Source organism: Microcaecilia unicolor, chromosome 1 (genome assembly GCF_901765095.1).
Source record: "Microcaecilia unicolor chromosome 1, aMicUni1.1, whole genome shotgun sequence".
NCBI lineage: Eukaryota > Metazoa > Chordata > Amphibia > Gymnophiona > Siphonopidae > Microcaecilia > Microcaecilia unicolor.
This window is the reverse complement of record NC_044031.1, coordinates 460,709,755-460,737,551: the sequence shown is the minus strand read 5'-3', so window position 1 is coordinate 460,737,551 and position 27,797 is coordinate 460,709,755. Positions and strand designations below refer to the sequence as shown.

General features: G+C 43.3%; 1 protein-coding gene across 1 annotated transcript in view; it reads left to right on the top strand.

The window, feature by feature from the left end:
• The window catches only part of LAMA1 (laminin subunit alpha 1), a 357,026-nt gene that overhangs the window by 74,515 nt on the left and 254,714 nt on the right, over positions 1-27,797 (top strand). Inside the window, 3 exon segments of the mRNA XM_030213227.1 lie at positions 3,555-3,724; positions 5,363-5,475; positions 12,155-12,397. Coding sequence (XP_030069087.1) covers positions 3,634-3,724; positions 5,363-5,475; positions 12,155-12,397 — 447 coding nt within the window. The 5' untranslated portion in view covers positions 3,555-3,633.

Sequence of the window (27,797 nt, the reverse complement as noted above, 5' to 3'; positions counted from 1 at the left end):
AAGGAAGAGATTTGCAGTCTAGAGGAGGGTCTGTGGATATAGCAACAGAGGAGCTGCGATACCAAAGGAGGGGTAACTGTCCATATATGTGTTGGAAAAGATGCTCAAGGTAACAGGTAGGGACCTACCAGGGGCTTCCTATTCTGCTTCCTAAGACCCTTTAGGGAACTCAAGAGCTATATATATATCTCAGTTGATAACACCCTCATCGTCCCGTCTCATCTGCCCGCAACCTCGGTGTCATCTTCGACTCCTCCCTCTCCTTCTCTGCGCATATCCAGCAGATAGCCAAGACCTGTCGCTTCTTCCTCTATAACATTAGCAAAATTCGCCCCTTCCTCTCTGAGCACACCACCCGAACTCTCATCCACTCTCTCATTACCTCTCGCCTTGACTACTGCAACCTACTCCTCACCGGCCTCCCACTTAGCCATCTATCCCCCCTTCAGTCCATTCAGAACTCTGCCGCATGTCTTATCTTCTGCCTTGACCGATATATTCATATCATCCCTCTCCTCAAGTCACTTCACTGGCTTCCGATCAGATACCGCATACAGTTCAAGCTTCTCCTACTAACCTACAAATGCACTCGATCTGCAGCCCCTCCTTACCTCTCTACCCTCATCTCCCCTTACGTCCCTACCCGTAACCTCCGCTCTCAAGACAAATCCCTCCTTTCAGTACCCTTCTCCACCACCGCCAACTCTAGGCTCTGCCCTTTCTGCCTCGCCTCACCCCATGCTTGGAACAAACTCCCTGAGCCCATACGCCAGGCCCCCTCCCTACCCATCTTCAAATCATTGCTCAAAGCTCACCTCTTCAATGTCGCCTTCAGCACCTAATCACAACACCTCTACTCAGGAAATATAGACTACCCAACTTGACATTTCGTCTTTTAGATTGTAAGCTCTTGTGAGCAGGGACGGTCCTTATTTGTTAATTTGTACAGCGCTGTGTAACCCTAGTAGCGCTCTAGAAATGTTAAGTAGTAGTAGTAGTAGTATATTTGGAGAGGGTCTGTTACCCAAGGGAATCTCTAGCTTCTCAGTAAGAGTTACTTAATATGTATCAGAGCTTAAGATTTGTGTATACCCATCTTGGTTAGAGGGCCATTGTTCTGTCCTCATGATACATGCAAATGCATTACTGGATAGCTTGCTAAACCAGCAGTACAGAAAAACAACACAGGAGTAGAGGTCGACAAACTGTCTTCCAGCCTGGGAGGAGATATTCGGAAGTTCTTTATTTAGAAAGGACAAGTAGAATGACCCGACACGGGTCCACGCTTTGGCGGACACAGCCACCTCCAAGGAAGAAGAAAGAGCAGAGCATTTGTGCCAGGGCCACCGAGAGATATAGCTGAGCCTGGGGCAAGAATGGACCACTTTGCCCCCCCACTTGGGTCGCTGCCATGGCGCCGTCCCCCCACACTCGGACCGCTGCCGCAATAACTTGTGCCGCCCACCCCCTTACCAACTTTTGCTGTCCTGCTTCTGCTATGCGTGCCACCCAGGATCTAGATGAATGCATTAATGCACGTTAATACAATCATCCGGATACTGGGTGGCATGCGCAACAGGAGCAGGAGAAAGACCAACCTCTTTGAGAGAACACAGATCCATCCCGCAAGCAGGCAGGAAGATGCTTGCCTGCACCAGGCCCCCCCATGGAGGCCAGGCTCAGAGAATTTTGCCCCCTCTTGGAGGCTGGGCCTGGAGAATTTTGCCTCCCCTGCCTCCACTCTCAGCGGCCTTGATTTGTGCCTTGCACAAGTGTGATATATACAGTGCTTTTTTTGTGCCGGTACAGCGTACTGGCACCTTTTTTTTGAGGTCCGCTCACCTGTCTTCTCCCTTCCGTTCATGCACCTGTGCTCCCTGCTTTGAAATCGTTTGTTTACCCGAAGTCACGGCGAACTGGCAGTAAAAGCAGCAGGCAGGCTTGCCTCCTCGTCGCTTCCCTTCCCTCTCAGCGCGTCCCATCCTCTCAGAAAGGAAATTACATCAGACGCGCTGAGAGTGAAGGGAAGCGACGAGGAGGCAAGCCTGCCTGCTGCTTTTACTGCCGGTTTGCTGTGACTTTGGGTAAAGAAACGATTTCAAAGCAGGGAGCACAGGTGCATGAACGGAAGGGAGCAGACAGGTGAGCGGACCTCAAAAAAAAGGTGCCAGTACGCTGTACCGGCACAAAAAAAGCACTGTATGGAAAGTTGGGTGGGGGGGGGGCTGGGGTTTGAATGAATCACTGGACATTGATTTGAGGGGAAGGCAGGGAACAGAGAATTGCTGGAGATGGATAGGAGGGGAGGGCAGGGCACAGGAAAATCACTGGACATGGATGGGAGGTGAGGGCAGGGGAGAGAGCAGAATCGCTGGACATGGATGGGAGGAGAGGGCAGAGGAGAGAAGAGACATGCTGGACATGGAGGGGAGGGCAGGGAAGAGAGAATTGCTGGACATGGAGGGGAGGGGAGGGCAGGGGAGAGAGGAGAATCGCTGGACATGGATGGGAGGGCAGAGGAGAGAGGAGACACGCTTGATATGGAGGAGAGGGGAGGGCAGGGAAGAGAATTGCTGGACATGGATGGCAGGAGAGGACAGGGGAGGGAGGAGAATCGCTGGACATGGGAGGGGAGAGCAGGGGAGAGAGGAGAATCGCTGGACATGGATGGAGGGGAGAGAAGACAGGAAGGAGATGCACATGGATGGGAGGGGAGGAAGGGGAGAGAGGAGAAATGCTGGAAATGGATGGAGAGGAGAGCAGGAGATAGAGAAGAACTGCTGGACATGGATGGATGGAGGTTTTGCTGGGAGAGAGGAGAAATGCTGAACTTGGATGGAGGAGAGGGGAGAGAGAATTATTGCTTTATATGGATACAGGGGAGGGAAAAGAGGACAAATGCTGGACATGAATGGAGGGGAGGAGAGAGGAGAAGTGCTGGACATGGATGGAGGGGAGGAAAGAAAAAAGAAGAAGATGCACATGGATGGAGATGAGGGAAAGGGAAGAGAGGAGAAAAACTGCACATGGATGGAGAAAATAGGCTGGTTCACAATGGTGAAGTTTTGCGGTTCAGGCAAGGTTCCGAAGTCGAAACCGATTGTCTCAGGTGTGAAACTCCCCTCTGTGCTACACCAGAAAACAGAAAGAGAAGTCACATGCTTCTAAATGTCAACGTGATGATGTCACCGGGGGGGGGGGGGGGGGGGGTTCTGTCAGTTTTTTGAAGGTCGGATAATTGAGACCGTACTGTATATTATATTTTTCCTCCAGGCAAGTAATGCAACTTGACTAAGCTCAGTCGGGACTTGGACCAGCACTACAACCTGGGAATTGTGCTTGTTGTTTTGTTTTTTTTAATACCCTGCAGTTTTTATGTTACTTTTCTTATACTTTTTTGTAAATTAAATTACTACTTTCCTTTTTTTAGCCTATGTATTACTTTGACAACCAATAGAAAACTGTCATGCCAATAATGTAATTGGAATCTGGCTAGCGCCCTTATCTGCCATCATGTTCTAAACAATATGTGTGTCTTTGTGGCTTTCTTTCAGGCTTGTTTCCTGCCATTCTGAACCTGCCAGCAATGCACATATTACTACTAATGCTACCTGTGGTGAGAGAGGGCGTGAAATGTTCTGCAAACTGGTGGAACATGTGCCAGGTCAGGCTATACTCCATTCACAGTGCCAGATCTGTGACCAGAATAGTGTCAAGCCTGAAGGTAAGTCTGACATTTGTAACTTATGTTCATGTTTTTATTATTTATAGCTCGCCTTTATCCGAGGTGGGTAACAAATCAATATATACAGTTACAAATACATTCAACAAACAACTGAGTAAACACAAACACACAACAAGCAGTGATGTCAATAAGTCACAGACGAATCATGGCAGTTCATAGGCTTGACTTAGTAGTCAACCTTTTTAATCAATTTGAAGGATGTGACAGTCTGCTATCTGTAATTTTCTCTTTTTCTTTTTTTATCGCCACTTAACATTATTTTGCATGTGGTTTACAACTGGTTAGTGCCATTATGAGGGCAACTGTGTTACAGAGTGCCTGGTAGGGGTCTATTCTATAAAGAAACATGGGTGCCAACTTTTCTTTTAGAATACTAGCGTGGGATATATATGCACATAACAGGTGTGAGCACTTAATGCCATCCATTGATCTGGTGTAAATTTTTGTGCCTAAATGTCAGATAAGTGCGCGTAACTTAAAGCATTTTGTGTAAGTTACACATGCAATTGGGAGCCCTGCCATGGCTCTACCCATCCCTACACCCTCTTGCTGATATGTGCTATGGTGCTTTTTTGAGAAGTGCTATCCTCCAGATTCTCTATAAGGTACGGCAAGTAGCACGTGTTAAATTGTATGCATGGCCAATCTATGTGCACTACTTAATTGAGTAACCAGCAAATCAGTGATGATAATTGGCCAATAACCAATTATCACTAATTGGCAATAATTGGAATTTGTAAGTGCTTTTTAAGCATATTCGGAAAAAAAAAAAAAGGCACACACAAATTCTAATGCATGTAGCTGAAAAGTGGTTGTGGCCATGGGAGGAGCCGTGAGTGTGTCAAATTTTCATGCATTATAGAATTTGGGGGAATGCGCCTACATTTCTACATGGATATTTGCACCAGGTTTTCAGTAGCGTAAATGGCCACACCTAAATGTAGACGTGCTTCCCAGTCCTATGCTCTATTCTGTACACTGCCCCTGTGTTATACAGGGTAGCGCTAGGCATGTTAATCGGCCACGCCTAGATTTTAGACGCCATTTATCCCCCTGACTCCATAAAGGTCACTGAAAATTTAATAGGATAACAAGTCAATTAGTGCCAATAATTGGCTTTTTAACAAGCAATTACTGGCACTAATTAGATTTAATTGGATGCTAAGCATTTAAAGTTAGGTGCATCCCGAAAAAGGATATGCAGAAAAGGGAAGGTTATGGGCATTTTGGGACAGAACAGGGGCATGGCTTTGAGCTACGCATGTAATTACGGAATAATGGTGCCCCGTGCGTAAATTAGGCGCAGGTATTTGCACCACATTTTTATTGGTACAAATGGTTGTGCCTAAATTTACGCACGATCAGAATGCTTAAGCACTATTCTATAAACTGCGCCAAACTTTAGGCGCAGCTTATAGAGTACTGCTTAAGTAGTTTTTTTTTCGGTACCAATTTTTTAGGCATCATTTACTGATTCTGGGCATATATGTTGTTCTATTCATCATTCATATAAAGAGAGAAATATTCCCTGACAGTTTTCAAGGTGAACTAATTTTCCATGTCCACCCTTGCTTATTGCTGTGTCTGTTTTTAATTTTCTTTTTTATCATTTTACAGAACAACATCCCATTTCAAATGCTATAGATGGTACCAATAACTGGTGGCAAAGTCCCAGCATTCAAAATGGGAGGGAGTACCACTGGGTCACAATTACCCTGGACTTGAAGCAGGTGAATATATGATTACTGCATATTGGAAGTCTGTGCTTGAGGTTTTAAGGTCAAAGTTGTTTAACTACTTGTATTATTATTAACATAAAAAAGATAATTTGAAGTGTCTTTGGTCCCTTGATGTAAAGAACTGTAACCTCTCTGTGTCCTGGAGGCAATTTGCATTGTAACATCTATTCTCACAAAATCTGTACTTCCTCAAAATTGTCTTTTAATAAGATGAGTTATAAAACACTGAGGTGAAGGTATGCCTTTGGGCTGTCGTAAAATAAGACTGCATATCTGCTTATCAGCGGCCTTTGATCTGCAGTAATTACCGTGATGATGATATCTTGGAATATTGGTACTTCAGAGAATCACAGTACTCTCCACAGGTCAGGAAAACGTTAGAGTTTAAAGTATGTGTTCTGCCTGAAGCACAGTGTTTCTTTCATGTCTTTGAGGTGCTTTCTGAACAGTGTTGCAGTTGCACTTGCCTGTTTCTATGTGGAATTTTCTTCAGATTTGCAGCCATATTTCTTGCTACAGTTGTAGACTTATAGGCCAACACGTAAAGACTTCAGGAATTAGTTGTCTAAATTGACCCCTGTGAAAATTGTTCAGTGCTTACATTTAGGGCTTATTTATTTATTTATTTAATTGCATTTGTATCCCACATTTTCCCACCTCTTTGCGGGCTCAGTGTGGCTTACAATATAAGATGAATGGTGGAAATACAATTCGTTACAACTTGGTTATGGATTACATTGTGAAGAGTTATGCGAGACAATCAAAGTGTCGTTAAGGAATATAGCAATGGAACAAAACTTTGAAACATAGGAAGGAGACAAAGGGAAGCTAACAGGGCAGTATTAAGATACGAAGACATATGGTAGAAATAGTTCTGTGAGTCAAGGAATGAGTGAGGTGAGGTTACGGGGGATGAGAGATCGGGAGTGGATGTATTGATGCATACAGACCCCGTAATAAGTGAAAGTGGCCAGAGACATGCTTAGCTTGGGTAAATAAAATGTAGGTGTAGCCTCCCACATCCCAGAAAAATAAATAAATAAATAAATAAATAAATAAATAAATAAATAATGTCTTGGGCCCAATGACATCACATAACCCTCTTCCCACTTTTCTTTCTTCTTTCTTGCATCCATGCGGACCTTCCACCTACCTGCCAGAAACCTGCTACTGAAAAGTTCTCCATCCAAGCTGGGAGGCTACAGGCTTATAACCCTTCCAGCCTGGTGTCTCAAAATGAAACTAAAACTATTTTATTTTGGTTTTGCATGGGCTAAAATGGTTTAGCATGCAGTAAAAATGATTTTGTGCATGTTAAAATGGTTTAGGGGGGAAGTTATCAATGTGGGATACCATTAAGAAATGCTAGTTTACATTAATCTGAGTTATATGTAACTAGGTCTCACTGCATCAAATGGGACCTGTGATACAATAGCACAATTTAGTGGTAAAATAATACATCTTAATGGTAGCCCTCAGTGATGTTTCTGCCTGTGTCGGCTCCAGTCCCAAAGTGGCTGCTGCGACCTCTAGCAGCAATCTCGTGAGACTGTCCCTGGAAGTTGCCACAGTCATTTTGACTGAGGAGATGGCATAGGCAGGAGTGGATGGGGATCGCTCCTGCCCTGACTCGCCACAAAACCACCAGAGTGGTATAGTAGGCTCAGGGGGAAGGGGGTGCAGGAGAGGGGCTTCTTCTGTTCAAGGGGAGAAAAAGGAACTGGGAGCTGTTTGAGTGTGTGTGTGTGGGGGGGGGGGGGGTCAGTGGAGGGACACCATAGGGAAGGGAGCAATGCTGAATACTGGGGGGGGGGGGGGGGGGGAGGAGAAGAGTGCTGGAATATAAACCTTGGTTTATATTTCAGTTAACATTTTTCTTCCCTTTTTTAAGGGACAAGTGTTATCTTGGTTTATATTCGGATGGGTTTATATTGAGTAAATAACAACTGTTAACTTTTGTTTCTGAAAAAACTCTCTAGTGAATGAGGTTTTTAGTAGTCAATATTCAAAAGATTTAACTGCCTAAAATTGGACTTTAGCTGGTTAAATCTATTCATTCAAAAATATGGCCCTATAACTGACTAAATTAGTGTAGTTCAAATTACAGTCAACACATGTGAAAAGACTGTGATCAGAGGGTTTCAAATATATCTGGTCAGTATCGTATTAAACCTACACAAAAGGGAGAACTAAATCTACAGGTTTCTGAAATTTGAACTCATAGAGGGGTATTTTCGAAAGGGGCATCCAAGTTGCGATTTGGACGTCCTTGCAAAACGGCGAAATCCAGGGGCAGGGAAACCCGCATTTTCGAAACAAGATGGATGTCCATCTTTCATTTTGAAAATACTGTCAGAGACGTCCAAATCCTTAAATTTGGATGTCCCTAGACATGAACGTTTCTGACTTTTTGTGATTTTCGAAACCAAAGACATCCATGTCAAAAACGTCCAAATGCAAGCCATTTGGTCGTGGGAGGAGCCAGCATTTGAAGTGCACTGGTCCCTCTGACATGCCAGGACACCAACCGGGCACCCTAGGGGGGACTGCAGTGGACTTCATAAATTGCCCCAGGATCATATTTCCCTTATCTTGTGTGCTGAGCCCCCCAAAACCCACTACCCACAACTGTACACCACTACCATAGCCCTTATGGGTGAAGGGGGGCACCTACAATATGGGTACAGTGGGTTTGTGGTGGGTTTTGGAGGTCTCGCTGTTTCTTCCACAAATGTAACAGGTAGGGGGGTGGGCCTGGGTCCGCCTGCCTGAAGTGCACTGCACCCACTAAAACTGGTCCAGGGACCTGCATCCTGCTGTCATGGACCTGAGTATGACATCTGAGGCTGGTATGACATATTTTGAAAGATGTTTTTTGAGGATGGGAGGGGGTTAGTGATCACTGGGGGAGTAACGGGAGGTCATCCCCGATTCTCTCTGGTGGTCATCTGGTCATTTTGAGCACCTTTTTGTGCATTAGTCGTAATAGAAACAGGGCCGGGTGAAACGTCCAAGTGTTCGTCAGGGACGTCCTTGTTTTTTTCGATAATGGGTCAAGTACATCCAAGTGTTAGGCACGCCCAAGTCCCGCCTTCGCTATGCCTCAGACACGACCCCATCCTTGCGATGGAGTGCAGTTGGAGACATCCTAAATCGGGTTTCAATTATACGGATTTGGACGTCCCTTGGAGAAGGACGTCCATCTTCCGATTTATGTTGAAAGATGGACGTCCTTCTCTTTTGAAAATGAGCTCCATAGTGACCTAATGCTACAGAATCCTATTTATCAAAGTTTGTTATTGTTTAAATATGACTTGATATACCGCTTTTCTTAATTAAAATCAAGGTGGTGTACAATACTAATGCAAATCGTAAAGGAAAAGAATTACAAAAATCAGTCTTTGCTTCCAAAAAGGCTGATTCTGAGACAAAAACACTTTTCAGTAGAAATAGTTTCTCTTTGCTATGTTTGTCTTAGATGTCATGTAATCTGATAGAAAGCAACCTGACATGAGCAATGTGTAAAACTAAAACAGCTGTGTTGATCTGAAGGTCTTGAACGTATGTTCTTATAACTACAGCTAAGATACCAAGTTGCATCTCTTCAAGGATCAGTTATTACTTGTTTAAACTGGTTTGAAATTTTAGCTGCATCACTTGCATTTCTGCAAGCCCCATACTAGTTTTGGGGCCATTTGGCAAATATTTGCTTAATAGAAAGTGGTTCATATGTTCAGTCAACTGTGTAACTAGCAAGGACAGGACCCAGCAGGCTGGCAATTGAAGTGTGGAAATATTCATCATGGGTTCTAGGTGAAAAGAGGGAGTGGAAAGGGCATTCTTAGTTATGCATTAATAAGAAAGCACAAAAAGTCAGAACTTTTTTATATGGTCAAAATACTAGCCGGGTTGATATTCAGCCAGTGACGGTCAGAATTGTTTTAGCTATATCGGCTTTTCCCCCGGATATTGGCCAGATAATAATTTATTTATGACATTTTTATCCCACATTAGCCTGAGGAAGACTCAGGTTCAATGTGGCTTATATAACAAACATCAATGAAATGGAATATGTTTAGATAGATAACAGTTTATATAATACTTTATATAATGCCACTGCAATGACTTAAAATGAATAGACACAACGTAGATAATAATTAGCCTGATATGCAACAAATTCTTTTGGGGGAAATGGATACGAGTAGGAAATTGATTGGACAGATTAAATTAGGCAAACAGATTATAAGCGAGGATGATTAAGTAAGGACTTGATTATCCAGGGGCAAGTTGGTATTAGTAGAGGATAAGTATCAGAAGTAGATTCTTTTCAGATTGGTTCTTTGTTTTGTGGAATGTTAAAATGAAAAAAAAAAAAGGTTTTCAGTAAACTTCGAAATGACAAGTAATCATCTGTACATTTAATTATTTAGGTAAAGAATTCCACGTTTTGGAGCCTTGATACGAGAAGTTAGCAGTATGAATTGTTTTTTAGGTCACATTCTTGCAATTTGGACAATGTAAGATGAGATTCTCTGGACGATTTAATAGCATTACATGGTGATAATTCAATGAGATTGTTCATGTAGGATTGGGCTATTCCATACAGAATTTGGTGAATGAATACACGTAATTTAAATGATATTCTGTCTTTTATTGGCAACCAGTGTAAATCATAAAGAAGAGGGGTTAAGTGCAGTATTTAGCACTTAACTGTGTAAGTGAACCGCATAAGATAGGATAGCTTTTTATATTGCCCAATTTATGTGGTTATCTTATATGGTTATGTGCTGAATAACGGCTCTTTGTGTCTACTTTGGTCCGGACCACCTACAATTTAGCCGGTTTCGGCTTAGTCACTAACAATGAATATTCAGTAGCACAATCTGTTAAAGTGCCGCTGAATATTTGTGGTTAGGATGGACAAATGATTTAAATGGCCAGGAACCTCTCCTAGCTGTTTCAATTGTTTTGAATATTGGACGGTCTGTGTAAAATCTTGATTTTGTGTTTTTTTCTCTTTCTAAGTATATCCTTATTACCCCTTCCAAAATTAGATTTGTTTTACACTTGAAATTAAGCTAGAATGTCAGGTGATGTGCAATAAGAATAAGCCACACATAGACAATTACAGCAGTAAAAATATTCAAATAACAGTACACATTATGGCATAGTATGCTGCTTACAGTGTCAACACAATAACCATTAACATATCTTAATAGACAGCATAGGATGTAAGTGGAGTTGGAACATACCATACAGTAGATAAGAGAGAGTAATATCTACTAGAAGAGCCCTTAGATCCCTATAGGATAGTAGACTGGTTCCACCCAGTCGCCAAATATGCCATCTGAAAAGACCTCACAACACTACTGGGAAGGGAGCGGAGCTTTGGAACTCCTTACCAACGGAGATTAGACAAATATCAGACTATATGCGATTTTGCAAATTACTGAAAACATGGTTATTCCATAAATATTATGGAACACAATCAGATGTAAACAAAAAAAGATTAGCCTAGAGATCAACAGGTGGCAAAAAGAACTTAGCTCACCAGAGATTATCAGTTCCCCTGGCCTCCAAGTACTATACTCTGTTATCAGGTACTCTGTTATCAGGTTAATATTCCCATATGTCTGTGTATGAAGAGGGCAAGTTTTTATGCTTCTGATTAACCAACTGGAGACTGGGTGAGACTTTTAATTTGTTGGCAAAGTGTACAACACAGTCATCATTGCTGATTGTGGTGCATACTTTCACTGTTCAGTTTCGAATGGGCAGGTTGCTTCTGTTGTGGGGGTTGTAGTAAGCCATTACAATGCTGAATAGGCGCTTGGTTGAATTGTTAGCCTGTTCAGTGTACTGAGAGAAATATCATTTTATGGCTGCCATTAAGGCAACGGTTAAGACAACGATTTTCTCAGTTATTTGCAGATAGGGATATGGCTTTAGTGACATGAATTTGTTTTGACAAAATAATGTTTCACTGTGTAATGGGGTTAAACTGACAAACACACTTGCTGAAATGATTTAACAGGGCAGGAGAGGCTCCGCTTCACCTGGGTTAAATTTTACTCAGTGGGCCAGTGCTGCTGAATATTGAAGGAGATTGCCATGGTTGTGTCTGGCCAGAGCCAAGGTGGTCCTGAGGAGGTATGAGGCGGAGTCAGGAGATATGAAGGTACCAGTTCTAATCAGTATTGGTGCCCACATACCGAACCAAGCACAAAAAGCTGCTGTCCTAACTTTGCCTGGTTAAGTAAGTGGCTACAGCACTGAATATTGGCCATACCTGTGTATCTTCCAGGTGACTGCACTGACCTTGGATATTCATTGGCGGAGCCCCAACATGGCCTGGCATTGAACATCCAGGCTTAATTCAGCTCTTGGCTGTCAGTGGCTTAAAAATTACTGATCACCGCTGGCTGAATATTGAGCCCATGGCTGCTGTATAGCAATTGAAGGTCTAGTCCTGAAAGTGAAGAGGAGATGATATGAATTTTCCTTTGTATTAACGTAGACCCATATGAATCAGTTTTAAAACATGCTTGAATGGATCAAAGAGACATTTACTTCAAAGCGTCCTTCCTTTTCAAACGGAGTAATTATTTAAAGTAGATCCAGAATTTAGTTTTCAGAAGTACTAATTGCAGTGTATCTGTTTCTTGTTTAGGTCTTCCAAGTTGCATATATTATCATCAAAAGTGCTATTAGCCCTCGACCTGGAAACTGGATACTGGAGCGCTCTATTGATGGCATCGAGTTCTCACCCTGGCAGTATTATGCAATTAGTGACACAGAGTGTTTAATTCATTACAATGTAACACCAAGGCTTGGGCCTCCCACTTACAAAAGAGACAATGAGGTTATTTGCACCTCCTACTACTCCCGACTTAACCCTCTGGAGAATGGAGAGGTATGAAGCATGCTGTCAGCATTGAAAATTAATATATTTCTGTGGCTTGAGGATTTTGTGGATACTGTAGTTTTGTGACGTGTGCAGGCCGATATTGTGGCATATGCAGGCCGATACTGTGGCTTGAGGTATTCAGGGATATTGTAGTTTTGAAAACGAGCCGGCCAGTATGCAAAACAAATTATGCATTAATTGACAGCCGTCAAAAAACATAATGAAGTCAATATTTTGTCTGCGGCGGTGAGGGTTTGGCTGATTGCCACTGGCATTTTCCCAAGATATGCAATGCCAGGCCATGTCCAGGCTTCGGTATTGAATATCTGTTGCCAACTAACACATGACTGGTTAACTCAATATTCAGAACTTAACCAGTCATGGGTTGCTTCATAAAGATAAGACTGTGCTTTATGTAATCCCATTTATGCGGTTACCCTGGCTGGTTAAGTGCTGAATTTCGGCACATAACCAGCCAAGTGCCAATTCCATCCCCTCGGAATGCCCCCAAAATAGCCGGCTTTCACTTAGGCGCTAACTGCTAATTTTCAGTGGTGATAACCAGTTAAGTACCATTGAAAATTAGCGGATGGGCCCGAACAAGTGATTTAACCAGTCAACGGCTATTTCTGGATGGTTAAATCATTTTGAATATCGACCAGAATGTGATTATCTGTATATTAAAAAAAATATATGTGGATAGTAGTGGGCCTCTTAAATCACTCTACAGATGGGCTAGGGTTGGGATGAAGGCAGCACTAAAAATTATCAATTTGGGAGCAACATTTGGCCACTTAACAGACACTGGTTGAAAATTCAGTCTATGGAATCTACCATAAGTCACTCGTGTACTTTTTATGAACTCTTTGAATTTTCTTTCGACATTGTCCTAATTTCAGCAGTCTGTGAAAAATAAACTGAACTCTACCATGCCTGTTTTATAAAGAAAGTTCTGTAGAAAAGATTCTAGGGACTACTGAGTGTAATTTTTAGATAGCCATTATAAATGATCATTGCTCTCATTTTTTTTTTAAATACAGTAGAGTTTCAATTATCAGATATAACTGGGACCAGCCTGTTGTTGGATAAGTGAAAAGTTGGGAACAATAGAAAATAATGGGAACCCCTCACAATGCATGGAAAACATACTTTATGCATGAAGAACAGACATAGGGTATCTTTAATAATACTAATCAGCAAGAACAAAAAAAAATGAAAAAAAAATTATACAGCAGGCAATTTGAGCACAAATATAGAGCAGTTTACATAGCACAGCAGTTGTACAAAAGGCAATGTGAACAGAAATACTGTACAGGTAGAAGTCCGAGAAAGGGGAACTAACTCGTTAGTCTCACTCACACACAAGGAGTACTCGGGCTGCATATACTGCAGCAGGACATGTTTATCCACTCCTACCCTTGCTGAGATAACATTTAACCATTTCTCTGACCTCATGTGTAACTTTCTTTAAATCAGTCACCTTACTTTCTAACTCTTCCTACTTTCTTACCCTTCTATATGTTACATATTTGCTTTACCCTTCGCTATCACTGTGTGCATGGGAACTTACGTGCACCTCTTTATAGAATACACCTAGAAAGAAACGTGTGTAAATTCCATTTAACTCCAGTTATTGTTGATAATTGGTTATATTTGGCCAATTATTATGACTAAGTGGCTCGTTAAGCAATTTAGTAGTGCACGTAAATCGGCCACATGCACAGATTTACGCGTTCTACTCAGCGTGTCATATATAGAATCTGGGGGAATGTACCTATTTTCTGTGTCAGTCTTCAGCCTACACCTAATTAACCTAGTCGTAACCCCACATCTTCCACAGGTTGCACCTCCATTCAGATGCAGTCAGTTATGATCAGTTTTATAGCTACACTTGTGATACTTACAAATTCCATTTTCAAATTAAAACAAACAAACAAACAAACAAAACTTCCAGTAACTAGTGGCCTCTTTGTTAGTGCAGCGGGCTTTGATCTTGGCAACCTGGGTTCAGTTCTCACTGCAGCTCCTTGTGACCTTGGGCAAGTCACTTAACCCTCCATTGCCCCAGGTGCAAAAACTTAGATTGTGAGCCCTCTAGGGACAGAGAAAGTACCTGCATATAATGTGTATAGCACACTCTGTAAGTCTAGTAGTGCTATAGAAACGATTAGTAGTAGTAACTTACATGTTGATTTTCTGTTGGTCATTTCTTGCTATATGCTTTGTACTTCTGTCTTTGTTATGCTCTAGCAGACACACAAAATATTCATGTTGGCCTTAGCATTCACCCCTCTGTCCCAGGCTGACACAGGTGCTTTCTTTCTCTTGCACATTTCCCTTCCCTCTCATTATCCCTCCCCCTCCCCTCACTGCCAACATTCTTTCTCTCTTCCTCCCATGCAAAGCGCTCTTGTCTCTTCCTCTCAAGTTCCCAAAAGAAATGTTTTCTCTCCCTCTTCCATCTCCAGGGTCACTTACTCTATACTCCACAGCTTACCTGCTCCCAAGGCCCCCACTGCTCCCCGTAAACCATATGACTCAATTGCTTCTGAAGTCTTTCTGTTGCCCAGACCATACAAGTCATCTGTCTCTGAGACTCTCCTGCTTCCCCATACTGCAACTCAGCTGCTCCTGAGATCCCTAGATCAGGGACTCAGCTATTCCCAAGATGCTGCTACTACCCTGGACCATGTGTCGCACCTACTTCCGCCTACTTCTTGCTGTCTTGGACCACATGACTTAACAGCTTCTTCTAAAGCTCTTCTGCTCCTCTGGTGGTGCCATTTTACTCCACTGTTCCCTTATATCTGCCCTTTGTTGGATGAGTTATGTATGCATGCAGTCCATTGTTTAGCAACAGAAACAAGTTGCCAATTAGCATCTCTGTGCCAGTAGAAGAAATTACAGTAATGTTAAAAAAAAAACCTTGAATAGAGCATTCAGTTAAGCTGTCTGCAATGAGGGGGGGAGGGGAGGGGTTGGCAGAGGTAGTGGAGCTTCTGGCCAGAGCAGGGCTGCATGTAGGAAACGTTCTCCCCTATGCATAGGGCTGGCCCTGCACTAGTAAAAGAGCTGGCATTAACACAGCTAGGGCTCTATGTCGGATCCAAGAATGGAACTCTCCAGGGTGACGATGGAGGTCCCCCCTAATTGAGTCAGTCATACCTCTTTATCTGGTCAGCAGCACCCCTTTAAAAATGCAGGGATAGCCTCTGTGGCCGGGGTGAGGGGGGAATGCCCTCTCTCAGAATGCAGCAGTCAGCGATGCCGTAGCAGTTAGTTGCCCCTGAAGCAGTGATACCCTGTTCAACCACACAGGTCACATACATCCTTAAAGCCAGCCCTGTTTTCAAGGATCTTATAAATATGACCTGTGGCTTTGATTTAAAACAACCAAAAAAAAGCATGCACACTTCTGGGGAAAAATCATCAAATTATGAATGGACCCTCAACTTGAAATCTTTGATAATGATGATTGTTCATCTAGTTTCTAACCATATGCAGTGTAGATTGTAAGTAGAATTTTAAAAATATGACAGTCCTACTTAGCATAATCTAACTATATCCAGGAGCCCTCAGATCTTGTAATGCTCCAAGACTGCACAGGGTAGCAGCATCTGAATTGTGGCTTAACCTTTCTAAAAGTAGAATGCATCAAGTTATTGCCTGTTCTTAAGATTAGTTTTGAATGTAAAGATGCATTTCATTGTCTGTGGTTGTTATTGCTCATTCATAGTTGTGCAATGATGAATATTGTTAGTAACATTTACTAAAAGCCTTACTGCTTTTACAAAGTCCTAGATATTAGTTGTTTGTAGTTCTTTTATACCAATAACGGCAGAGTTAGATTTGGAAACCACTGCTTAGGCCTTTGATATGCCGCAGCCACAGCAACTCCAGGCTACAGTGTCAGTCAGCTGCAACCTGACTTAAAAGAAACCTTGGAATTTTGAATACAGGCATAGTAAGTGTTGCCAAATTGCTATCTATGACAAGAAACCTGCTGGATTTAAGCACTAGAAACCAGTAGCGTAGCCAGAGTTTATATTTTGGGTGGGCCTAAGGGGGAAATAGGTGGGCACTAACTGTCCTGTCATCAACTTAAAAAAAAGTACTGTAAGTGTCTGAGCTGGGCAGGGATCCCCAAGCCCTGCTAGCTGAAGATCTCCCTGAAGGTATGCAGAAACTCTTGTGCACCCCTGTTTACTGAGCTGTTGCTGCCAGCACTCTACACATGTGCGAAAACTGTTCACACACAGTACCAGCACCAGTATAGTACTGTTGGGTGGGCCTAAGGAGGTTTGATGAGATGGCACGACATTGCAAAGCTGAAGCAGGTCCATCCAAGGAGGTTTCCATTCAGCTGCTATCTTGGTACACCCAAAACAATTTAATTGTTTAATTGGAAAACATGAAAAAAGATCTGAAGAAGCTGGAAGAATGGTCTAATGTTTGGCAATTAAAATTCAATGCGAAGAAATGCAAAGTGATGCACTTAGGGAGTAGAAATCCAAGGGAGGCGTATGTGTTAGGTGGGGAGACCCTGATAGACACGGACGGGGAGAGGGATCTTGGGGTGATAGTATCTGAGGACCTGAAGGCGATGAAACAGTGCGACAAGGCGGTGGCCGTAGCGAGAAGGTTGCTAGGCTGTATAGAGAGAGGTGTGACCAGCAGAAGAAAGGAGGTTTTAATGCCCCTTTATAAGACGTTGGTGAGGCCCCACCTGGAGTATTGTGTTCAGTTTTGGAGGTCGTACCTTGCGAAGGATGTTAAAAAAATGGAAGCGGTGCAAAGAAAAGCTACGAGGATGGTATGGAAGTTGCGTTCCAAGACGTATGAAGAGAGACTTGCTGACCTAAACATGTATACTCTGGAGGAAAGGAGGAACAGGGGTGATATGATACAGACGTTCAAATATTTGAAAGGTATTAATCCGCAAACGAATCTTTTCCGGAGATGGGAAGGCGGTAGAACGAGAGGACATGAAATGAGATTGAAGGGGGGCAGACTCAGGAAAGATGTCAGGAAGTATTTCTTCACGGAGAGGGTGGTGAACGCTTGGAATGCCCTCCCGCGGGAGGTGGTGGAGATGAAAACGGTAACGGAATTCAAACATGCGTGGGATAGGCATAAAGGAATCCTGTGCAGAAGGAATGGATCCACAGAAGCTTAGCTGAAATTGGGTGGCGGGGGGAAGAGGGGTTGGTGGTTGAGAGGCTAGGATGGGGGAGGGCAGACTTATACGGGGTCTGTGCCGGAGCCAGTGTTGGGAGGCGGGACTGGTGGTTGGGAGGCGGGAAATACTGCTGGACAGACTTATACGGTCTGTGCCCTGAAAAAGACAGGTACAAATCAAGGTAAGATATACACATATGAGTTTATCGTGGGCAGACTAGATGGACCGTGCTGGTCTTTTTCTGCCATCATCTACTATGTTACTATGTAATTGATAGGGCAAGCTTCAGGCCAGATAATGGGCCCACGCATGCTCCTTCCGTCTCCTGTTCATCAAACCTCCTTGGGTGGGCCTGTGTCCACCCAGATTCACCTGTGACTATGCCACTGCTAGAAATATCCATTTGTTTCAAAAAAACTTTGTGTTGTAGACAAGAATACAGGCAGCAAATCATATTCAAATCAGAAGAGGACTCACTCTTCCCACTCTATTTATCTCTGTGTTGCCCATCAATTAGAGTTTTCAGTGAGATGATCTTTTATATGTGTTAAATTTAATAAATGCATAGGAACTTGAAAATTAAATACAGTTGGGTTACCATTAGACATGATCATGACTTTTAAGATATATTTTTCCAATCATCTTTGGTATGACATTTTAACTACAGATATGAACATGTTAATTAGTGTTTTCAGAATTTAGCATGAAACAGTTGCAGTGCAAGTAATTCACATTTTTCTTACTTATTCTTTAAAAGGATAATTTTATATTGGTCGGGTCGTCAGAGAGGTGCACCAGGAAATGGGGCTGTGAAGTGTGCAGGTATTTTATAAACTGTATGGCAAAAATCACACAGTTTATAAAACTGGAATATCTCCTGAAGCAAGTGTCTGCATGTCAAAATAGTGTGTTCACATTTCTGAGCAATGTGAACAAAGCTATGCTTGCATGGAGAAATAGACTTTCTGGCACAAGGGGCCATTTTACCAATTCTAAATGAGGAGGCCATCCTACTCTGGGCCTAGGTAATGGTGGGCCAGGAGGAGAAACTCATCCTTTTTTCAGATCACAGATCAGTGGAGGGATCAGCAAGATGTGAGCAGGGCCCGTGCACACCTGGTGAGGTACTAGAACAGAAGCGCATCCTACAGAGGAGAGGTAAGAACCTAAAATAGAACCTACAAGGGAGTGCAGCCAGGAGCTACAGAGTGGCCATAAAACAGAAGGGTTGGTGTCAATTGAGGGGGTATTTTAGGAGGATGAGGCAGTTGTAAGTGGTGAGACAGTTGTGGAGGTAGACTTGGTGGTATAGGGAACTTTGAACAGTTGGAATATCTGTGGGGCAGTTGGGGTGGTAGTGTTGTGATGGGAGAGTTTCAGGGATGATGGGACAGTTGCGGGAAGATAGATCTGGGGGTTAGAGACAGATTTGAGAGGTGGTGGGTGGTTATGAGGTTAGGTTGGAAGGTATAGGCAGTTTCAAGAGGTGGAGCAGTTGCTAGGGTGTAGTTTTTGTAGTGTGGGGTAGTTTAGGGTGGTGGTACAGTTTGGGGTGGTGAGTTCAGTTTTTAGGTAGTGGTACAGATGCAGAAGGATAGTTTTGTGTGGTGGAGCAGTTGCAGTTGACTAAGGGTGGTATAGTAAGTCCATAATAAAAATAACATAAACATACTTAGGAGGGAAGGGGCAGACTAGGGTGGTGGTGGAGGAGTAATTATAGAGGTACAGTTTGGTGGTGGAAGCAGTTTGGGGAGGTGCGGGTAGTTTAAGGGGTTGTTAGCAAGGGGTATTTTAGGATGATGGGATCCATTGGGTTGATGAGGCAGTCAGGGGTAGTCTGGGTTTTTGGGGCTCTTTTGAGGGAAGTTTTGGAGATATTTCAGGAGGGTGCGGGTTGTTGGGGGTTGAGGGAGTTTGGGAGTGGTGGTCAGTTGCAGGATTAGGTTTTGGGGTTGGGCAGTTGCATGGAGTAGGCTAGAAATGGAATACATTTGGTAGTATGAGAGTTTGAAAGTGGACATTTTTAGGTGGGTATTTATGAGTGGTGGTAGTTTAGGGATTGGGGCAGTTGAAAGTGTTATTTTAGGAGAGCGGGGCAGTTGAATATATTTGTAGATGGGAGGGGCAGTTTGGGTGTAGTAGTGTAATTGCAGAAGCTAGTTTGGGATAGAGGCAATTTGGAAGTCAAGCACTTGTGGAGATACTTTGAAGGGTGCAGACATTGAGGTGGTTTAATTTGCTTCTAAAAAAGGAGTACGATATCAGTTGGCCTGTTGGTCCTTGGTGACTCTCTTGCAAATGGTGCTTTCTTTCCCCTCACCACCAGGTCCCTGCAGCAAAGTTAAGCTTACTAGTGGAACTATTACCAGAGTAGGCTGAGAAATATTCCTCTGATTTAGAAGACTTTGGGGTATAAGTTTATAATCAAATCCAGAATTCCTTTTCTTACTTTGTTGAATGGTTTTCTTAGATCTATTTTGGGTAATTGGATGCCGACAAGTATGGCTTTCCTTGGAGAATTTTGTTTTAATAATTTTTCCAACCTGCTGCTTGTTTGGGAGAGGGGGATGGAAAACACATTTCTACCACATGCACTGCTGAACACACGTAGACAATTTTACAGCTCGCCAGACAAGTGGATTCAGTGGTGTCTATGCAGATAGTGGCATACACTTTCCCTTCTGCTTACAAGTGAATCTAATGACAGCAGGCACACAAGTATATTTATGCCTGCTCCAGAGCAGGTGCAAATATGCAGTTGTATATTTGCTGGGATTTAAGCACATGAAGAACAATTCTATAGCTAAACACCCAAGGTTACAAACTTGTTGAGTGTGTAAATGCAGAGAAAATTAGCACTTATGCATGTAAACAAACTAATCATGATGGGCTCGATATTCAGCCAGCAGCGATCAGCATTTTGCCGACCACCACCAGCGTTAAACCAGGAAATTCAATGCTAGGCCATGTCTGGACTCTGGCATTGAATTTCCAGGTATGGGCAAGTCACTTAACCCTCCATTGCCTCAGGTACAAACTTAGATTGTGAGCCCTCCGGGACAGAGAAATATCCAGAGTACCTGAATGTAACTCACCTTGAGCTATTACTGAAAAAGGTGTGAGCAAAATCCAAATCTCTACTATAATATAAAGCACCTCCAACGTTCTAAAGCTGACTCTGTGGCTTCACTGAAGTGAAGGGTTAGTAAGGTTTATCAGATTTGTCAGTCTGTCACCATCTCTCTCGGCCCCGCCCGTGCATCAAAACGTGAAATGTTGAGGGCGGGGCCGAGAGAGATGTTGACAGACTGACGAATCTGACGAACCTTACGAACCCTTCACTTCAGTGAAGCCATGGAGTCAGCTTCACAACGTTGCAGGTACGTTTTATTACACTACACAGCTCCCTAATTTTGCAGTTAAACATCGCAGGGTGGCTGGAGGGGGGGAGAGGGGGGGCAATGACACTGGAACTGGGAGGGGGGGGCAACGATCCTGGAACTGGGAGGGGGGGGCAACGATCCTGGAACTGGGAGGGGGACGGGCGGACCCAGGAACTGGGAGGGAGGGGGCGAGGGCTGACCCTGGAACTGGGAGGGAGGGGGCAGGGCCACCCTGGAACTGGGAGGGAAGGAGGGGGGGCCCTGGCACACACACTCTCATTCTCACACACACACTCTCGCACCCAGTCTCATCTCTCTGTCACACACACTCACACAGTCACTCTCTCTATCACACACTCACTCTCACACACACTCTGTAAAACACACACACTCCGAGGAAAACCTTGCTAGCACCCATTTTATATGTGTCAGAAATGGGCCTTTTTTCCTAGTAAATAAATAAATTTATGGAGCTGGCAAAAACATTGCTGGTTAAGTGCAATATTTGACACTCAACTGGCTAAGAAGAACAGCATAAAGATAGGACTGCTCCGCCCCTGGAACATCTTTAAAAGCTGGTTTCAGCATGGGCACTAACTGGGCATGTTCAACAGCACTATCCAGTTAAGTGCTGCTGAAAATGCCCAATTAGCCCCAGACAGGTGATTTAAATGGCCAGGAACATTATCTCCTGCACAACAACCCTCCATTCAACCTCAAAAGTTTGATTGTTCCCTCATTGTCAGGAGTTTAATCAATTAAGGAACCTTTTTACTGAGCTGCAGAAAGAAATGGGCTTAGCACGTCCTTACACTGGACTTTCTCGAATACTAAACCCATTTTTTGTGCAGCTGTCAAAAAGGTTTTTTTTTTTTCTATTTATTGAACACATGGCCTTACTCTAGGGGTATTCCCTGTATCTTGCCTTTTGTAGGCATGAAGACTGACTAGGCCATGAACCATCTTTTCTGAGCAATACTGTCATGGATGATATAAGACTTTGTGCAGCACTGTTTCTAGCTGACATCATCCAAGGCCATGCTGAACACTTGCACAGGTTCTCCGGTTCTCCCTGTGAGAATTTTGGAGGACTGAGACCAGAAGATACAGAAAAGAGGCAATTCTTGTTAGCCACCTTGTTAGCGAACCATCCTGCACTAGCTCTGATAAAGAGTACCCTCTGGACATCTACAGGCCCTTCATGATCCGAGGTTGTAGATCATTTGCGGTACAGGAATATACAATATCTGATAGGTCCACACACGTCACCAAGGGGTTCATCAGCATAGAACCAAGACTGTTTATTATCCCCCCCCCCTTTTTTTACAAAGCTGCACAGCAATGTCAACACAGCCCATTCACTTTGAATGGCGGGAGATATGAATGTATAAATTAAATTATCTGCCTAGAACAATTTGATTGTGCAGAATATATGATTTTAAATAAATAAAATAGTAACATCTATGAACTGTATCTCTCTGTACACAGTGTAGTACAGGGAAGACTTTAGTAGCTGATTATTTTTTGGCATCTAACAGACTAAGGGGTCCTTTTACAGAGCGGCAGTAAGCCCAACGCGGGCTGTTTTCTGGGACTACAGCTGGCCCAACGCGGCCATCAGTGGTAGTCCTGCCCCGTGCGTGTGCCGTTTCTTGGGGGGGGGGGGGGGGGAGAAAACCCCTGGAAATGGCTTGCGTGCCGGTAACTCAGCAGTAATCGGGCATTGCCAAGCGCTGCCCAATTACCACCGGGTTAGCGCAGGATCCCTTATTGCCATCTCAGTGGTGGGCGGTAAGGGCTCCCTGCCTCATGGTCATTCGGTAAGAGTTCTCTTACTGCATGGCCATGTGTGCCTCGGCTCTTTTTACCCACTGCAGTAAAAAGAGCCCTAGCATGGGGGAAAAACAGCCCCTGCCACTAGCGCAGGGCCCTTTTTCCTACAGCTTGGTAAAAGGACCCATAAAAGAGAGTCTGGCATCCTGTGCCGTGTGAGGACATGTCTGGTTTACCTCTAATGCCATCCAGCTATCTGAACAGGCTTGCTGTGTACATAATTTGAGCTTTGGAAGAAGGATCTTATCCATCACCAAATGGATTCCATCTCTAAGATTGCTGTCAGCTGCATAAGATGAGAGAAGGATCTCTTCTATGGTGTGGGGGCATGATTAGCTTTCTGTCCTTAGCATGCAAAGAACTAGGGCTGTACAGCGAGTAAAAGGCTTAATCGCTCGCCTCATCATGATTAAAAGTTTTAAACACACAATTAATCGAACAAAGTGTCCCCCCTCATATTTTTACCTGTATAGTGCTAAATATAGACTGCAGATGTAAATTCTCAAAACTGGCATACTGTACTTCAGTTACTAAACTGAAAATAAAATCATTTCTCTTACCTTTGATGTCCGGTGATTTTATTTTTCTAATCATCTTATTCCCTGTATCTGGTTCTGTTCCTCTGTCTATCCTCTCTTCTCACTATTTCATTTCTCTCCTCCTCCCTTCTTCACTTCCTATATACATCTTTCACATTCAAATTTTCTGCCATTTTTCTTCCTCCTTATTATATCTGTCTTATTTCTATCCCTTCCTTTTCCCTTCATCCACGGGCACCATCTCCTTTCTCCTTCGGTCTTTCCTCCCCTCCCCTCCATGTGTACCATCTCCTTTCTTCTCTCTTTCCCTTCCTCTCTATGGGCACGGTCTCCTCCATCTCTCTTCTCTTTCCTTCTATGGGCACCATCTCTCTTCTCTTCTCTCCTTTCCTTTCCTGTCCTTTCCATTGGCACAATCTCATTTTCATATACAACCCAGTGAGGAGACAGGATACTTTGGTCTGAATTTTCTTCCCATCCCCTGACTGGCATATTTTTCTCTTCTACCGCTTCCCCCCTCTCCCTCCCCCTCCTATTTCTCCTTCCCCATCCTTCCTCCTTCCCCCTCCCCTCTCCACCCTCCTCCCTCCTCCCCAGGTGCCCTGCGCTCTCTCCTACCCCCCCCCCATACACACACCGACAGCCTTATCTTTTCTTACCACCCTGTGACTGTTCTAGACTTTTCCTCCCTCCTGCATATATTTTTCTCTCCTACCGCTGACCCCTTCCCTCCCTCCCTGCTGCTCCTGCAGCTTGCTCTTTCCTACCCCCCCCACCGCACACCAATAGCCTTTTCTCTCCTGCCACCCCGTGTTCTTTGGCATTTCATTCCCCACTCTGCATGACCCCCTCCAAACTTGCCTTGTACACATGGCAGCATTACGCACATCCTGCTCTGCACCACTGTAACCGGAGCCTTCCCTCTGTAGCATCTGACTCCTGCAAGTTTCATCAGAGGAGGCGGGATGCTAGAGAGGGAGGGTTTTGATTAAAGAGGAGTGGAGCAGTGTGTGCTTAATGCTGCTGAGTGTACAAGGAAATTTCAGAGGTCCATGCGCAGCAGGGGGACATGAGATGCCAGAGAGTGGGGTGGCAGGAGTGAAAGACTGCTGGTGTATATTTTTGCTTGTTCCTGAGGATATATTTCACAAGTACATTCCCCTGTCTTACTGGAAACAATGGGTCCTGGTGTCTCAGGGAGCGATTACAGTCAGCAATATACATTTATGAAGTATTTTCAAACCTATTTGAACAATGTGATACTATTAAAGAGGGAAAATAGGATAAAAATATGGTCTTTCAGGAAGGTGAGTGTGCCAGATTTTATATGTACCTCCTACACAGGGGCCTACGGGTACAGAAAGAATATGCCAATCAGGAATATTTTGGCTAGGATACTTTGCTGCAGTAATTCAGATGTTCCATGAAAGATGTCTTGTCTGGTAACTGGTACAGCATGTATGAGTGCTCATGCCTAACCACATAAGTGTGTATATCCCCAGTTATGCCAGTATCCTATAAAGGAAATTAGCCACCTATTTTCCTTTATAAAATGTATCAGCTTCTCTCTCTCTCTCTCTTTCTCTCTCTCTATATATATATTATTATTACCAGTGGGATTATTATAATTGTAAAGAAAAAAAAGAAAAGTTAAAAAATGTTACCTGGATCTGGGAGGGGGGACCATTTTGTGGCCTGCTTGTTTTGTTGGTGGCCAGCAGGTAATTGCCCTGGGTGTCCGAGGTGTTTCGGGACCCTCTAGGAGAAGGTTGCATCAGGCGCGACCTCTCTTGATGCTGCCTGGCCGGGAAATTAGATTTCCCGGGTTGGTGGTGCTCAGGAAAATAGCTGGCTTCAGCCTGGGCATGTCCTCGGAGCGTGTGCATTTTTTCCACGCATGTGCAATAACACTCGGGAATGCGACTAGGTTGGCATGTTCCTAGTTTGCTTATGCCTTAATCTAACCCTTTCTAAGGTAAATTATGTCAAGTTAGTGCCCTTTAGAATGTGTTAAGGGGCCAATAATACAGCTTAGAGCCCCAGCACAGCTTGATAACTTCCACTCTAAAAGGCCAAAGTTCAGTTAAAATTGGGTTGGGATTTGGGCAGGGGCAGTGTTTAAAGTTATCCATTGAGTGGCAAAATTCAGCCACTGAAAGGGTAATTCTATAAATGAGTGCCTGCATTTATATTCCACTCATGGTTTGTTAAAAAGAGAGCCAGCTGATGATGTGTATTTTTGACATCTCTTCCAGATTGTGTGCAGCAGTCTGGTTTTACTGCTTTAAACAGTTCATCATATTCCTTTAGTGACACAGTTTAGAATTTGTGACTTCTGACACAGCCATTTTGCCGAAACACAGTCATGCCAAGTCCCTTGTGCCATGGACTATAGTACATGAACACAACATTTATTAAAGACCTTTTTAATTGGATTAGAGTGGAGGAGTAGCCTAGTGGTTAGTGCAGTGGACTTTGATCCTGGGGAACTGAGTTTGATTCCCACTGCAGCTCTTTGTGACTCTGGGCAAGTCACTTAACCCTCCATTGCCCCTGGTACAAAATAAGTACCTGAATATATGTAAACCACTTTGAATGTAGTTGCAAAAACCTCAGAAGGACAGTATATGAAGTCCCATTTCCCTTTCATTCGAGCTTTTTCCTCACTTATCTACCTGTCTGCTGTTTTAGTAGGGATTGCATCCTCCTTCCTTTTCTCGCATATAAATGTACAGAATGCCTACACTTTCACATGTAAGTGTATCTTTATGCACGTTATGGCAGGAGAGTGACTAAGTTCTATTTTGTCAGGGTGCGCCTAAGAGGCATTCATATGGATGAAGCATGAGAAGGGTGTGGATGGTGCTGCCATTTATGCATGCAGCCTACAGAATACTGTAATTTATGTGTGTCCTTGCCACATTTCTGTGACCACAGTTATGCCATGTATGGCTGGTGTGGCTGCGGGTGTGTAAATGTGAGAAGCATCGATGCTGGGTTGATAGTATTCATTCTGGGCCCCCAGATACCATTAGAGAATAGGCTTTCACCGTGTGGCATTGGGGCACCTAAAAGGAGATGCCCATTGTAGAATTGCCCCTAAAAGGATTCATTTAACTGCAGGGACATAAGTAGCAAAAAGGTTAAGTTATTCATGGATTTTTCGGCAGCCAACTTGTGTGTTTGGTCTAGGTAAACGCACTGGTTGCCGATCCATGCACACATCAGATTTAAATTAGCTTGAGTGGTTTTTAAAACTCTAATGGGTCAAACTTCAATGTATTTGTCTAAATATTTAATTATGTTGTCTTTGGGGCAAGATGCTTGCTCTAAACATTCTAATATCTTATTGTTTCCAAATTTTCTGGAAATTAGGTTTAAAAGTTATTTGAGTAATTTGTTCCAGTATCTAGCTGTAAAAGTTTGGAATGAAATCCCACATCAGATTAGATCTACCTTTTCTTATTTTTTATATAAGAGTCGAAGACTCTTATTTTCAGATGTAGGTTTAGATTAATTTAGTCTATTCTAATCTGAAGTGTTATCTTGTAGTTCTGTTTGTTTCAGATGTTCTTCTTATTGTAATCTGCGATGAATCCAGTAGAGATATAGCGGAATATAAGCTATGTACAGAATAGAGTAGAATAGAAACCTCTTTCTTTAGTCTCTGATTCCATTTTGCAAGCTTGTTCCACTCTACAGGTTTTTTTTTTCTCTCTCTCTGAAAGATCAAATTTTATTTGGCCTACAAATGTTGGATAGCTTGCAAGACTGTTTTCAAGATTTATCTGTAGACAAAGCAGAAGAGGCTTCAGGGTCACAATCTCCACAGTCTCTAGAATAACAGGGATTGAAACAATTGAAAAACAAATCTCAATAAAAAGGGTTTATCTGGTATTTCATATTAAATGGAGTTTAAATTCATCTACAGTGTCTGTATTCATAGAGGTGACCACTAACGCAGGCCTCCAGCCAGACTCACCCATGTTGTGCTCCACCAAATCAGTCTTGCACAGGAAAGACCATAGGGCATCTTTTACTAAGGCACGCTCACGTTTTTAGCACACGCTAAAATTGTGGGCGTTCTAAACGTTAGAGATGCCCATAGGAATGCATAGGCATCTCTAACATTTAGCGCACCCACAATTTTAGCGCTCGCTAAAAATGTGAGTGCGCCATAGTAAAAGACGCCCATAGTGATTTGTGGGCCTGGTAAATGGCAATAACCTCTACAGCTCCAGTCTTTTTGTGGCCACAGGTAGCACTAATTCAATGGCTGATCAATAAGCCTGTTGCTATTGAGTGCTATTGACTAATGTGGCATTATGGCCAAACACACAGAAAAGTGGAAGCATGCTCCTTTCCACCACTCCAAAGTAGCATTGGCAAAATGCATGGAAACAAAAGAACCAGGATTATCCGAGTCTGCAGTTGCATCAAATAAAAAAAGTGGAATGTCTCTGGAGCTCAGA